This window comes from Squalius cephalus (genome assembly GCF_949319135.1).
Source record: "Squalius cephalus genome assembly, chromosome: 7".
Classification (NCBI taxonomy): domain Eukaryota; kingdom Metazoa; phylum Chordata; class Actinopteri; order Cypriniformes; family Leuciscidae; genus Squalius; species Squalius cephalus.
Window position 1 is genome coordinate 5,398,550 of NC_137128.1, and position 16,687 is coordinate 5,415,236.

General features: G+C 38.7%; 1 protein-coding gene across 1 annotated transcript; it reads right to left on the reverse strand.

Annotated features, from left to right (window-relative positions):
- Positions 1-9,545: 9,545 nt before the first annotated feature.
- On the reverse strand, positions 9,546-14,788 carry myl13 (myosin, light chain 13). Its single transcript, XM_079875674.1, has 7 exons — positions 14,616-14,788; positions 12,303-12,330; positions 11,502-11,651; positions 11,246-11,419; positions 10,331-10,408; positions 9,915-9,947; positions 9,546-9,769 (listed from the first exon to the last, which is right to left on the reverse strand). Exons 1-6 carry the CDS (start codon positions 14,715-14,717, stop codon positions 9,919-9,921), a joined length of 561 nt encoding a protein of 186 aa, XP_079731800.1. The 5' UTR covers positions 14,718-14,788; the 3' UTR covers positions 9,546-9,769; positions 9,915-9,918.
- Between the last annotated feature and the right edge of the window lie 1,899 nt (positions 14,789-16,687).

Sequence of the window (16,687 nt, forward strand, 5' to 3'; positions counted from 1 at the left end):
TTCTCTGGTAGTCTGATGCATGTCTGCCATCTAGTGCCTTAATTAGAGAGTGCAGGCTCTCTCTCTCTCTCTCTCTCTCTCTCTCTCTCTCTCTCTCTCTCTCTCTCTCTCTCTCTCTCTTCCCCCAACTGATGTGGTTGCAGTGTTACAGATGTTAATACAATCCTGTATAAATATAGAGTTTAGCTATTACAAGTTGGTTAATGACATGGATGTTTTCAGAGGTAAATGGGGCATAAAAAAATGTATTTGTGATGTTGACACTGACGGATGTCTCCAAATGTAAGCATGAGTGAGTTTTGATAGTTAAGGAAATGAAAGAAAAATGGGAAAAGAGGGGAAACTTTTTTTTTTTTTTTGGAAACGAGTAGGGGAGAGTGGGGTGATTTGTGCCAGGGGGGAAGTAGTTCCACCCTTGTTTCTGGAAAACCGTAGAAGAAATTGGTCATATGACCACATAATTTTGAAAAGCAATCACTTTTACTCGTCCTCCAAAGAAGGGAGACACATGGCATGAGAGTTAAGCATATTTTAGTGCAAAAAAATGTTTTTTCCCTTTCAAAGTAAAATTTCTATGATTAAGGTTTTTTGATTGTAGTGTCTGAAAAATTATAGACAAGTTTGAAAACATTTCACACATGTTTTAGTGCTTTAGTAGGCTACACAATGAGTCTATACAGTTAGCATGATGTTAGCTCTTAACTGCTGGATCATGCCAGTTTTTCAAACTTTTGGGTCCGGGGTGATTTGTGCCAAAGGGCCTGGGTTAAGTTGTGCCAGATCCAGACCACCTAGACCTACATACTCACAGGGGATAATCTTGAGAAGTGAGGAGATGGGCATGCCTCATCATTGTTTGACTTAGGCCTGCCTGCTATTTGTTTAATTTAGCTAACACTGATTTCAGTTTTGAGTTTGCACTATGTTATTAAAGAGAAGTTTTATTCAGTTTTTAAGTGGCCTATGTCACAATAGGATGTTTAGAAATTAGCCTAGTCACTTTATTCTTATATGTTACATAATTGACAGCGCTATGTCAACAGGCATCTATTGCCAAAGCCTTTTTGCCTGAAATGATTCACAAATATCATATATTGTGTTGCTATGGTGCTCTAAATGGTTGCTAGGGCGTAGCTTGATAGCTTCACAATGATCCTGAGAGACTGATTGGTCGTCTGAGTAAAATGAGCCCGCCCCCTTGTCTCTATGACACTGTGATCCAGTGATGCGCGGGTTGATCCGAAATGAGCGGGTGCCTGCGGTCACCCGCGGTTACCCGCGGTTACGAGTCATCCAAAAATATTTTTAATGATATTCGGGTCGCGGTCGGTCGGGTCGTTTGAAATAAAGATGCCAATTAAACCTTTGTAATTTATATAGTACTAGAGAGCATATGAGCGGAGTGGGGCGGTGAGAATCTCCGCTCATCGCTCACGGAAATGTTCACCCCTCCGCTCCCCCGCTCAAAGCTATACATCATTCAGGCCGCTCCGCTCATTATCGCTCAGTCAGCGCTCAACGCAGTTTGCTCCGCGCTCCACTCAAATGGACCCCGCTCGCTCCAAAAAAAGAAAAAAAATCTACATATATATCACTTTTAGCTTAGACCACAGCCTTACCTCCTAAAGAACTAATGAGCAACAACAACATTTTTCAAAGAGAAAAAAAAAATACAATTACAATTTCAAAAAATTGGCCAATTACAAATTAGGCCTAGGCTATGTAAGAAAGAAGGAATATAGCCTACACAAAGTCCTGTAAAATTAAACGAATAAATGGGCCTAATAATATAAATAACAATTATATAAACAAAAATATAGCCTACATACATTTTTTTTAAAGTAAATTTATTAGGCCAGAATTTTGATAAGTGAACTTTTGTGCAATGCGCACGATTAAAATTTAAATGGGCTTATATCCATTGTACACACAAACTGCTGTAAAATAAAACGAATAAATGGGCCTAATAATATAAATAAAATTTTTATAAACAAAAATATAAAAAAAAATACATAAACGTTTTAAAAGTAGGCTAAATTAACTATTAGGCCAACATTCTTATATAACTGAACTTTTGCGCAGCGCGCAGGATTAAAATTTAAATGGGCTTGTATCAATTGTTTGAATATTACGCTATATTTAATTTACACTTTGTTACAAGTTACCGTATTCAATTTGCTAACCTTTTGCTTTCTTCCCAGCGTGTTCACATAGCACACTGCATGTTTTTTCGAGAGATGTGTCTTTTTAGATTCCAAAATGAACCTTTACTGACTGAAACGATGTCTCCACAATCACATTCGTTTTCTTCCACCACATTATAGTTAGTTTTATATTATAGTAGGCTACACCTGTATGACTTCTTATTTTCCTTTTTGAAGTAGCCTACTTTTTTAACTCCATTATTGAGCCGAATTTTGACTGAAAATAGAATCCATCTTGCAGTCATCAACAGTAGACGAGTCAGGCTTGACTGAGCATGCTTCAGAATCGTGGTGTGCGCGGAGCGAAATTGGAGCGGGAAACAGGGCGACGCTCCGTCCTTTTAAAAATGCCGCTCTGCGCTCTGTCCAAGATCCGCTCGCTCCCGCTCCACTCCGCTCACATGCTCTAGGCCTACACTTTACTGGCTGAATAACCATGACACACGAGCTCAGTCTGCAGGTAGAGATGGAGGCGGCAAGAGAAAAGGTGAAGACTGGGGAGTGGAAGCTACTTTTAAAAAATGCGGGTCAGGAAGCGGGTCGGGTACAATATTTTCTTCTTTTTTTTTGCGGTCCGAGTTGCGGGCGGGTTAGTTGAAAACGTCGGTCGGGTGCGGGTTGTTTATACATTGACCCGCGCATCACTGCTGTGATCCAGAGTTATGTTCAACACAAAATCCCTATGCAATTGACCATATAGGAAAAACACATGCTATGGTATTCCAGGGTGACAATATCTAAATAAACCTTAAATTAGTCATTTTGTATTGAATTTATCTTGCTTTCATATAGCATTACGGTTCATAACATTAAAATGTTCTGTTTTACTTCAGAAATCACTGGCACAATTTACCCCCAATGTATTCCCCCAGGCACAACTTCCCCCGCACCAGGGGCAAGTTGTGCCATGAGACCACTTTTTTTCCAAGAGCTATATTTCTGAAACAATTTATTTCAGATCCAAATTTATTGTTCTCAGGGATGCACCACATCCTGAAATACATGTACATCCTTAAGTCGAAGGCATTACTGCCATGGCCTCACTTTAAAGTCACTTTGAGTAAAAACTGGCACAACTCACCCCACTCTCCCCTATTTTGCCATGCTATTTCATGTCTTGAGATTCTGTGTTTTTTTTAAATCCATTGCTCTCATTCTAGTTGTTTTTTTAAAGGTTTTTTATTTAATTTTTTTACAATTTTTTTTTATATCTTTAATGTTTTTGTAAAATGTCTCAAGTCTCAATGATGCACGTCTGCCATCTAGTGCCTTAATTAGAGAGTGCAGTCTCTCAGAGAGGTGTTTTGAGCTGGAGTTTTTTTTTTTTTTAAATTCCTTTTTCTCCTTTACTTGATTCTAGGTTTATTAAGTGGTAGGATTTTTAGGGCTGACTTCGGTCAGCGAGTGGGGAAATGGGGACAAATGCGTGTGATTTCTCGCAACTCACTATCAGACACGGTTGCAAATGTATGCCTGATGCGTCTGTGTCAGTAGAGGATTGCCTGGTGGCCGTGAGTGCTGCAGTCGGCGGCGTAAACATCAGATCTGCCTCTCGCATGAACAAGGCCATAGTCATTTTTTTGAATCAAAGCCAAATGGTTAATGATTTAATAGAGAGCGGATTAACAATTACTGAAATGTTTGTGCCCGTTTTGCCTCTGTCGAGCCCATCAAAGAAGATTGTTTTGTCAAACGTTCCTCCATTTGTCAAAAATGAGAAGCTAGAGGAAATACTATTGCGATATGGCAAATTAGTGAGTCCCATTAAGATGATCACGCTTGGATGTAAAAATCCCCAACTTAAGCATGTAATGTCTTTTCGGCGCCAGGTTTTTATGATTTTGAATTCTCAGAGCGATCCTTGTCGGCGAAACTAACCATCGAAGGGAAGGATTATACTATTTTCATTAGTTCTGAGTCCATGAAATGCTTCATTTGTGGCGAATCGACACGTTCGACAGACTTGCCCGAATCGTAATAGAAATAATGAAGTTTTGGCTGATAATATTGTTGATGGTATGGCGCGAGGCTCTGACGTTGCGGACGCTGCGCCGTTACTACATCCACAAGCCGACGCGGAGTCAGCGCCGAGTGGCTCGCTCGAGGAGCATGGGGAAAGATCCCTGTCGGCTAACTCCAGCTACAGTGCCGTGGAGATTGCTGAGGTTGCCCAGGTAGCTGATGTTATGCCCGTAGTCACACAGTCAGAGTTGAGTTCGGATCAGATAAATGCTAAAGACGCGCATGAGGCCGACTCACTCGAGGATGAACAACAACAACAAACACAACCTGAAGTAAGTGTGATTAAAATAAGCAATGATGAGTCAATCGATCAGAGTCAAGGAGATAATGTTTCACAAGAAGTGGATTTCGATAAGGACGATGAGGAACTATATGGGAGTGGCGTAATGGACTTGGAGAATATTTCTGAAGGTAGGCCTAAACTTTACTCATTACAACAGATAAATACCTTCCTTGACAATACAAAGAGGCTTCGCAAGCCCAGTATTGAGTCTTACTTTCCAGATTTAAAACTTTTCCTGGTATCTTGTACTGTAGCTTTGCGGAAGGCAACCTTTGATGAGCTAGACAGACCAAAACGGTACCGCCTTAAGAAGCTCCTGTGTAATGTAAGAAGTATACTGCACTTACCAGGCAAAAAGTGATATGGCTAGCATGCAAATTTTTTGGTATCTTCTCTTTTTTCTCTTCATGGCATCCTTGAGATTTGGCACTTTAAATATCAATGGTTGTCGTGATGCTATTAAAAGGTTTAGTCTTTTTGACTATATTATGATAAAGAGGGCTAGTATAGTTTTTCTGCAAGAAACTCATACAGATTCAAATAATCAAGTACAATGGCTGAGTGAATGGAAGGGGCAGGCGATATTAAGTCATGGTTCTAGTGTTAGCGCAGGGGTTGCAATTCTCTTTGGGCCGGAGTATAAGGAGCATCCTGTGAGTGTTTTGGAATTGGTTCCTGGTCGAATGTTGCGTGTGGACGTAACAGTTCATGGACTTAATTTTTTCGCTATTTAATGTGTACGGCCCAAATATGGGTTCAGAGCGACCTCTCTTTTTTAAAAAACTGAAGACTGCTTTAAGTGATGTTTTGCAGGATAGAATGGTTGTTCTGGCTGGGGATTTTAATTGTACCATAAATCATACTCTAGATAGGAACCATGAAGAACCACATAAGCAGTTGTCAGAAGAACTTAAAACTTTGATAACTTATCATTGTCTTGTAGATGTTTGGAGAGAAGCTTTCCCTCAGACCAAACAATATACCTGGTTGAAAGTAAACTCTAACATGATATCCGGAGCCAGACTTGATAGAATATATGTGCAGAAAAGTGTTAGGGGTAATTTTTTTAATAGTATAATTCCCACTGCTTTATCTGATCATCAGTATATGGCTGTTGAAGTTTCTACTACACAGCGCACTCTTAAGCACTCACTCTGGAAGTTTAATAGTAGACTGTTGCAAGATCGCAACTTTGTGCACTCTTTCACCTTTTTTTGGTAGACTTGGAGAGAGAGTAAAATGCTATATAAATCACTAAGTCAATGGAGGGATATTGGCAAAACACAAATTAAACTTTTTTGTCAGAACTATATTGCCTATAATAAAAGCATTCTGGAAAGTACATTGAAACAGCTTGAACAAGACATTCTTTACGCTGATGATAAAGCGGATGGTGTGGACACTGCTGAAATCCTTGAACGGAACACATTTCTCTTACGGAATCTTTCAGAAGAAAGGGCCCAAGAGACACTTGTCCGAGCAAGGTTTACCACCTTTAACAATATGGATGCTTCGACATCATCCTTTTTTAGTCTGGAGAAAAAGACTGTAAATAGGAAGATTTTATGTCATTTGAAACTTCCAGGAGGAGGAAAAGTGACTGACGATCGTGGAATCATGTCCTATGCTTCATCTTTTTATGGCTGAAACCTGTGATGATGAAATGGCTGACATTCTTCTTCAAGATTTACCTCAACTTGCAGAAGAGGAGAAATCTAGACTTGATCAGCCTTTGACACTTGATGAACTGACTGTAGCTGTTCAGGAACTCTCTTCGGGTAAAGTTCCAGGATTGGATGGACTGAATGCTGAATTTTACAAACAATTTTGGTCTGTGATCGGAAAGGACTTGTTTGCTGTCTTCCTGGAGTGTCTGGAAAGAGGCACTTTACCTGTGAGCCTTCGGAGGGCCGTGATAACCTTACTACCCAAGAAGGGTGATCTTGGAGACATCAAAAATTGGCGCCCTGTGTCACTGCTAGGAGTTGACTACAAGATACTTTCCAAAGCTTTGACTAATAGACTTAAACTTTGTATATCTTCAGTGATTCATGCAGATCAATCTTATTGCATTCCGCATCGATCCATTTTTGATAATCTTTTTTTGGTTCGAGACTTGATTTCCTTTGCTAAAGTGCATAAACTCGATGTGGGTTTGGTTTCTTTGGACCAAGAGAAAGCCTTTGATCGAGTTGATCATGGCTTTCTTTTTAAATGTCTTAAAGGGATAGTTCACTTTGAAATAAAATTTTGGTATGTTTTAGCTTACCTGAAGGGCATCCAAGATGTAGGTGTCTTTTTTTCTGCAGTAGTTTCAATTTTGATATTTTTAGGTCAAACCGTTCTCGTCTGTCAGTCATTTAATGCAGGTCTGTGGTCACCGTCTCAAAGAGCATGCACAGAGAAGTCCAAATTAAAACAATTCCCCATCGTCCAAATTAAACAATTCCCCATCGTCCAAATTAAAACAATTCCCCATCGTCCAAATTAAACAATTCCCCATTGTAAGTACACACTGATGGCCTAAGACACGAAACGAGCGGTTTGTGTGAGAAAACTAACAGTATTTATATTGGAACGAAACCGTAGCCAAGGCGAAATCTAGTGTATATATCTATACCCGCCCGCGCCCTCAGATCACTTGGACGCGGCTGTGTTCAAGAGGTAACAACAATATAAATACTGTTCGTTTTCTCACACAAACCGCTCGTTTCGTGTCTTAGGCCATCAATGTGTACTTACGATGGGGAATTGTTTAATTTGGACGATGGGGAATTGTTTAATTTGGACGATGGGGAATTGTTTTAATTTGGACGATGGGGAATTGTTTTAATTTGGACGATGGGGAATTGTTTTAATTTGGACGATGGGGAATTGTTTAATTTGGACGATGGGGAATTGTTTTAATTTGGACTCTGTGCATGCTCTTTGAGACAGTGACCACAGACCTGCATTAAATGACTGACAGACGAGAACGGTTTGACCTAAAAATATCAAAATTGAAACTACTGCGGAAAAAAAGACACCTACATCTTGGATGCCCTTGAGGTTAGCTAAAACATACCAAAATTTTATTTCAAAGTGAACTATCCCTTTAATGCCTTTGGTTTTGGTTCATCATTTATTTCTTATGTTAAATGCTTTTTCACCATGGAAATATTTGTTATATTCACATGTCATGTGTTTTCTACTCTTAAGTTGACATGGACTGCTTTTACACTGTACCAGAACTGGGTTCTGTCTGAATGATCCTGTGTCTCACACTGAACTTATTAGATACAGATTCAACAGTGGGTAAATATTCACTGGGAAAAACCAATAAAGCATAGCTCATAAAAAGAGCATGGATATTTGTATACAGTGTATTAACTTCTGTAGAAATGTTGCTTGTTCATCTTCACACACTCTATTATGTCTTCCCAAAGCACCACACATTCTCCTATCGCTCTTCCACGACAAGCAACTGTGAATGTTCAGTTTACATGTGACACATTTCAGCACGTCAGTATTTCTACATCACAGCGTTTGCTGTTTAGGGTTGTGATGTTCCTCCGTGTTCAACACTGCTAGAGATTGTGGACAGCTTGATTGGTTGATTGGTAAGATCTAAGATTGTGATTCCTATTTCATTACAATGGCAGAACATTTTCCAGTTTCAGACATTACAAACATTGCATGTCAGATATTGAATATACATGCATGTCTGACATATTTTGATCACTGAATGTACAGTACCAGTCAAAAGTTTGGAAACATTACTATTTTTAATGTTTTTGAAAGAAGTCTCTTATGCTCATCAAGCCTGCAGTTAAAAAAAAAAACAGTAATATTATGAAATATTATTACAATTTAAAATAATGGTTCTCTTTTTAATATACTTTAAAATGTAATTTATTTTTGTGATGCAAAGCTGAATTTTCATCAGCAAGTACTCCAGTCTTTGGTGTCTTATGATCCTTCAGAAATCATTCTAATATGATGATTTATGATCAGTGTTGGAAACAGTTGTGCTGCTTAATATTTTTTTATAACCTGAGATACTTTTTTCAGGATTATTTGATGAATAAAAAGTTTAAAAGAACTGTATTTATTTAGAATAGAAATCTTTTGTAACAATATACACTACCGTTCAAAAGTTTGGGAACAATAACTATTTTTATTTTAAGAAATTAGTACTTTAATTCAACAAGGATGCGTTAAATTGATAAAAGGTGATGGTAACGATTTATATTGTTAGAAATGTTTTTATTTTGAATAAATGCTGTTTTTATGAATAAATGCTGTTAACGTTTTACTCATCAATGAATCCTGAAAAAAGTATTCCAAAAAAATATATTAAACAGCACAACTGTTTCCATCATTGATAATAACTGAGTATCAAATCATCATATTAGAATGATTTCTGAAGGATCATAAGACACCAAAGACTGGAGTACTTGCTGATGAAAATTCAGCTTTGCATCACAAAAATAAATTACATTTTAAAATATATTAAAAAAGAGAACCATTATTTTAAATTGTAATAATATTTCATAATATTACTGTTTTTTTTTTTGTTTTGTTTTTTAACTGCAGGCTTGATGAGCATAAGAGACTTCTTTCAAAAACATTAAAAATAGTAATGTTTCCAAACTTTTGACTGGTACTGTATAATTTTGCATGTGATGTCTCACACGATGAAAGAATGTTTAGAAGTTGTGAAGAGTTTGACAATTTCACTGAGAATCATCAGTTTTGATCATCAAGCCATGTGTGTTTAGTTATTGTGCAAATTATGTACTTTTTTATACACATGCCAAAACACATGCAATTTGCTTAAATAATACATTCAAATCTGATGTGAATAAGAAACTTATTGTTCAGAGATCTGAACTTGCTGTTTTGAGAGAAAAAAAAAGTCTCATTCGAGAATTGAGCCAAATATCGAGGAAAACTAATCAAATAATATCAAAGCAACCCATTTCATTACTTCCACAGCACAGACATTCAACACAAGTGCTGAACAATACAGATGAAAAGGATTCAGAGAGAGAGAGTTTAAACCAAACATGACATTTAATAAACGAGTTAGTATTCACAGAAAGAACAGGTGTGATGTGTTTGGGCACAACAGACGGAGGAGCCGTACAAAAAGAAGCGTTTGAGAGACAGACAGCAGATCCACGGAGGAAAACTCCCGCATGGCCTTTCATTTACAAAAGAACAATGACGAAAAAACATTGGCATTATTCTGGATCCTCAATTGAAGTGTCTTGATCATCTGAAAAATAGTGGTAAAAATCTACAATCAACATTAATACTGACTGCACATGCACACGGGACTCAACGGGCTTTACAGGGTGAAGTGACGTGAACTAAAACAGAAATGCATTGGAGATGAAGTTAAAACGGGTGATTCCTCATACCTGTTCAGCCAGCCATGATGTGCTTTACAAAAGCTGTGGGGAACAAGACGAGATCTAAATCAATATCCAGTGCTAATGCATGTTTAGTCTACACTATTCTGAACCCAGTGTTGCTACTTCTGTTTTCTGCTTTAGTCATGTGAGCATAGTTTTCATTTAAGGGGAGAACAATTTAGACACATCCAAAGTCATCCTTGAGAGTTTCATAGAAAATCTTGCAGTAGATCAAGGGTCAACACTGCCATCTAGAGGCGAGGAGAACAATCTTATTCTGATTAGAGATAGAAATATAGTTTTTGTTCTCGTTTTCACTTTTACTACATTCATAGACATTAACTGTGATGTTATGCTCTATTGGTAACAGATGTTGATCTATAAAGTAGCATGCATTGTTGTAAGAGTGTGTAGAAACTGACCTTCGTAGTTTATACAGCCGTTGGCATCCTCCTGTCCAGCCATCAGCTGCTCCACCTCATCTTCCTTCATCTTCTCTCCTGGACACACACAACACAGAGATGCACGTTTAACAAGAAATGCATGTAAATTAATTTAAATGTGAAACTTTGAAGCAGAAAAAAAAAAGAAATATTATTTTCTAATATTAAAAAAGTCCTCCAATAATCTTTGTTTTATTTAAAATCATTATTTACAGTGTGATCTCTATTGTTTACATTGAGAATCAAAATATTAAGAATAATTTTGAATGATTAAAATTGTTTTGCCAATTGCCATTTGATTGAACAAAAATCTCTGAAAACAACTCTTAATATCTTTGCTTTGACAAATTAATTGTTAATAAGACAAGAAAATATTCTGTTGAATAAAAGTGAGATGAAACCTAATGCAAAGGCTAAAACCCATCTCACAAAACTGTTGTTTTGCCAACATTAAGTTAAAAAAAAATCAATATTTCTGAATGTTCTCTGAACGTTCAAAACGCCAATTTTTTAAATGTTTTAAAAACGTTTCTCTTGGTTATGTGAACGTTAAGTGAACATTCCATTTCATCATTCTTCAAACATCGGAACGTTACTTTTGGATGTTCTCTGAACGTTCCGAAAACAAGTTGTTACATTTAAAAAACGTTAGAAGAATGTTCATCTAAAACTTTCTGTGAATGATGTAGCCTATAAATAATAACACTCTGTTGCAGAATGTTGATTGATTGATTGATTGATTGATTGATTGATTGCTTTATTATCCCCTTAGCGAAATGTTGTTGCGTCCATAACATTGAGAATTCCCTGTTGAACTCTGCAGCTGCTAGAGGACTCTGCTTCTCCAGAAGACGGTTCAGTCGTGCGGTCTATAATGGTTATAATGAAGCTCACCCAGAGTGGCGAGGACGTGTCTGAGTTCAGCGCCCATCACTGTCCCGTTTCCCTCTTTGTCGAACACCCTCAGGCCCTCCACGAAGTCCTCGAAGGTGCCGCGGTCTTTGGCCTTGCAGATGTGCTGATGCATGGGCAGGAACTGGTCGAAATCCAGCATCTTCACCTGCATATCTGACAAGGAAACAGCCAGATGTGTTTGGCAGGGCCAGGTGTGGACAGTCAGGCTGGTGTTGTCATGGGGTCAGGGTCTCACCTTCAGCTTTGGGTTTGCCTAAGACGTACATCACCTCAGCGTTGGTGGGGTTCTGGCCCAGGGCCCGGATCAGGTCTCCGCACTGAGCGAAGGTGATCTTCATCTCATTGGTTGGTGTCCTGTCAAACAGCTGGAACGCATCCTTGAAATCTGCCGGGGAAATCACAGCGGGACATGATCAGTTTCTCCAGCACGTGGGACACTTGCCGTGTTTTTTACTGCCGTTTTCCCTATATACATATTTTCATAACCATCATAAATCAGGTCTCATTTGAAAGCTTAAACACTCAAGATTCATCCTGTGAAAACTGTTGAAACTGGTCATTGCTTTATCATGAAAACGGTACTTTAAAAATTCTAGTGGCTTAATTTTTAGGATATTAACATCAAATTTGGAACACAACTTGGTTATACAATTTTACAGGCCAAATTATTTTGTAAAATATATATTTTGTATAAGTGTTCAGTACATTTGCTCAAACTTCTCTAACTTTTTATAGAGCTCTACAGCTCTCTGACTGTGTGCAGTGATTGTTACAGCAATTATTCTGATTATGACAAAACATCATTTCATTATTCAATATTTAGTCCCCCCCCCCATTTAAAATATTTAAACATCCTTTAAAAGAAAAACATTCACTCGAAAGAGACTTGTAAGAGTTGAGAGAATATATTTTTAATAATATTTTATTTTTTTCTTATGTCGATATTCTGAATCGGCAACATGCCTAAACGAGATACATTAAATAAATTTAACATTTTTACTTGTGCAAACATAATGCATACAAACATCTGACTTACCCTCAATCTGCTCAGCAGTGAACTCAAGCTGCCAAGAAAGAAGAACAGAAATCAGATAACAATCAATCATTCAAACGTCTGAATCGATAACTGAAGGTCCTCAGGGGGTTAGATGTTGGAGATGTGATTATTAAAGCTCGCTGGTATTTGTCCTTCAGGGCACGGCTGTCAGATGTCTGTGGTAACTCAAGCTCAATCCCGTTTGTCCTGTGACTCATTGTCCAAAATAATTTATGAGCAGCCTTGGTCCAGAAGGAGCGTGTGGCCCTGTGGCCATTCACCCGACACCACTTCTGTCAAACGGTTATACGTCAGGGTCTGCAGTGATTGAAGACCGCCAACACATGACACTGACAGCATGCTCTTTACGGCCTTAGGAAATGGGAACATGCCAAAAGATGAGCCCACATTTAGGATATTACGACCTAACACTGCAACTACAGATTCAAAGGTGTACTTTTGTATTTGGTCCTGCCAGACATAATTGAAAAGATTAAAATCTTGAAACTCGATGCTTCACTGCCATTAAAAGCCATTGTATCTGATTTGTCTGAATTCACAGAGTAACGTCAAAGCCCACTGAGGCACAACCAATCACAGACACAACGCCACTGGATGCAGGAAATTATTCTGTAAATGATTATTCTCAGGAATCAGAGCTCATTAGACATGTATTCTAGTCGATTGACACGCTTGCTTGATGTCCTTAACTAAAGCTGTATATGGATGTGAAACTGCTTGAGAATTCTCAACGCTGTCGAGTTTGGGTGGTCCAGTCTGGGCCGGCGTAATCAAAATCACATTGTGTGGCCCAAACCTCAGTGGGCAGGAACATATATTATGGCTTCTCAACCTCAACATTTCAGACTATGGAAATGTGGTGTAGCGTGGCGATGTTGACCACTAAAATCTCTTTTGTTGTCAGAAACTCTTGTCAAAATTTCCACTGGCAAAAACTAAATATCCCTCGACCTGCACAGAAAGCCATTGGGGTTTACAGATGATATGTTTGAGAACATTGTATTTAAATGCTTAAATATGTGTAACTAATGCGAGTTGCTAAAACATTTGGGTGTGGGAAAGAGGTTCTCTGATGTAACAAGACAAATGGCTTCTCAAGTCTTATTCTGAGCTCTGCAGATTAAACAAATATGTACACAACACACGGCCAAATACAGCTGGATGGATCATTTATAGACGCTTAGCCAAAGGAATTCATCCATCACTCAACAGCAGGTTGTGCTTTTGGACGCACTACCCCCTGCTCTTCAAATAGCGCATGGACAATGAAGAAACGTGAGGTTATCTCTGTGAGAAGGCAACATTTGTCCTCTGGGAAACTTTTGTCCTCCCGAATGTAGAATGAGTAAGGGTTTGTTTGCACGACAACGATATGCTTAAAACGGAGAAGTTTTTTCTTAGAGTTTTCAGCGTACAGACGACACCATTATCAAAACAATCCCCATTCACACGGATCCGCGAAAACGACTGAAATCGCTGTATTCTGCTGCCAGACCAGTAGATGGCGATGAAACACCATAGACTGAACATGTAATGCACTTTGAAATCAGTTTTCAAAACTTTGCGTTTTCACGCACACAAAACGCTGTTGTGTGTAAACGAACGGGCAAAACATTTTTAGTTGAAAACGGTGTCGTGTAAACAGCTCCTAAAACTCAGATCTATGAAGAGAAAGTCTTTCAGTAGATCAGAAGCGGCAGGAATGATAGCAATCATTTTCATGTTTCTCGCCATAGTTAATAGGGAAACAGAAGAACGATAAGACTCAGGGGCCGTTTACACGACACCGTTTTTAAATAAAAACACAAAGCTTTTTATGCGTTTTGGCCGTTCGTTTACTCAACAGTGGCGTTTTGTGTGCCTGAAAACACAAACTTTTGAAAACGGGTTTCAAAGTGCAAGTTTTTGAAAACACTCTCCGTGTAAACAACAAAAACGTGAATCTCTGAAGACGATGACGTCATGCACATGCGTATCACGTGTTCAGTCTATAGTGTTTCATCGCCATCTACTGGTCTGGCAGCAGAATACAGCGTTTTTAGCCGTTTTCGCGGATCCGTGTGAATGAGGATCGTTTTGACAATGGTGTCGTCTGTATGCAGAAAACTCAAAGGGAAAACGTCTCCGTTTTAAGCGTATCGCTGTCGTGTAAACAAACCCTCAGTGCAAACCAAACTAGACACCATATTCAGTTTGATAGGAATGAACATGCAAACCCGTTCAATAAACTGTCAGAATGTGTGAGTTGTTTGGCATCTGAGCGATCGGTGTGTAGAGATGTGTGGCTGGTACCTGGACTTCTGCGGGGTTGAAGTCCGGCACCTTGGGCGGCTCGGGCTCCGGGGGCTTGGGGGCCGCCACTGGCTTGGGCTCTTCCTTCTTCTTGGGGGCCATGCTGATGTTCCCGGAGACAGAGACGGAGACAGAGACAGGCTGGGACACACGCTGGGTGCAGGACTGGGGAACGGGACCAGCCTTTATCCTCCTCCAGCAGGTGAGGCCGGCCCCCCTCTGTCCCGGGATGGTGCCAAACACACAGAGGAAGGCCGTAAAAGGACAAGCGCTAATGCTTCTATTTGAGACACATTGTTCTCTCACAATAGACTCTCCCGTCCATCTGTACAGGGCCATAGAGACTAGAGTTTGATAGCACACAGAGAAATGGTTTTTGGTCATCTTCACACTTTAAAACAAAGACGAGCCACATTACTGTCTGTTGTTCAGAGTCAAGTCACCTTTGTCTTTATAGTGCTTTATACAATAGAAAAAGTGCTTCACAGTGGAAAGAAGCAAGCTGTATTATTCAGTTCAGTTCTGATAGCGTCAGTGCTGTCTAATCAATACTGAGTTGGGCTTGTACTCTTTATTTACTGTGTTTCTCCTCTGAATCCAGTTATTCGGCTGTTCAGGGAGACACTGCAACACAGCATACGGAGAAATACATGGAGTTTTTCATCCGCACACTTTAAAATAAAGACGAGCCACAGAGAGAGACATGATGTTACTGTCTGTTGTTCAGAGTCAAGTCAGCCTAGACATTTTAGTCAATTACTCTGAAACGGTTGCCGGTTCGAGATAGAGTGATCAGTCACACTTTATTTTACAGTGTCCTTGTTACATATGTTACATGTACTTACCATAGTAATAACAGTAAATTATGCATAAATACATGCAACTAACCCTCAATCAAACCCTAATCCTACCCTAACCCTACCCTAAGTTAATAATATTACTCAGTACTTAAATATATAATTACACTGTAACAATGACACCTTAAAATAAAGTGTAACCAAATGATCTATAAGATCCTGTTACTTGTTTTTAAGGCGTTTCACTTTTCTGCCCCTTCTTTTCTTTCTAGTGTGCTGGCATTTTATAATCCATCTAGATCTTTGAGATCCCGAAAATCTAAATCTGAAAATCTAAATCTTCTCTGTGTTGTCAGAACAGAACACACACATACGACAGAACGTTTTCACGTGTCGGACACAAACGTTGGAACATTTCCATTTAAAAGCCCAATCACTATTGTTCTTCTATGAAAACATGAACGAAATATCTCTAATATTTATTTTAAAGAGTGTAGAGGCAAAAAGAAATACATTTCATGTCTGAATAAAACACATATCTGGTGCTATAAGTTATTGCTCGTCAGTATTCATCCACAGAAGATGTGAGGGAGTTTAAGAAGAAATAGAAAAACTTGAGTTGAACACTAAATACAGCCAATTCAAAACTTTGTCAAAAATAATAATATAAATGACATATCAGCTGCGGTACGGTGCAAGTTGCTATTATATGCTGATGATTCTGTTTTACTTGTCCCAGGGTGTAATGTTAAAGACATTGAAAATACTCTTGGCATAGAGCTTGAGTCTGTCAGCCAGTGGCTGGTAGACAATAAGCTCTCTATGCATGGGCAAGACTGAATCAATTTTGTTTGGTACAAAAAGGAAACTGGCAAAATTAAATACTTTAAAGGTGATGTGTAATGGTTTTGAAATTGAGCTTTTTGATTCCTCTGTAAAGAAATGATTGGTATTAACTCTGATTCAATGCCATGTAGATTTTGCTTGCTCGACATGGTTTTCTGAGTTGACTGCGAAATTTAAAAACAAATTTCAAGTGCAAAACAATGTTATTCGGTACCTATTAAAAGCACCCTCCCGTACTCATATAAGTAGGGAGGAGTTTACAAGAGCTTGTCTACCTGTACATCTAAGAGTAGAACAACTTAAGTTGACTCATATGTTTAACATTGTTAATGGTCATGCCCCCAAATATTTATGCTCTAACGTAAACATGGTCCATACGCAGCATGGCTATAATACTAGGGCCAGCATCCGCTCCTGCATAGTTCCTAG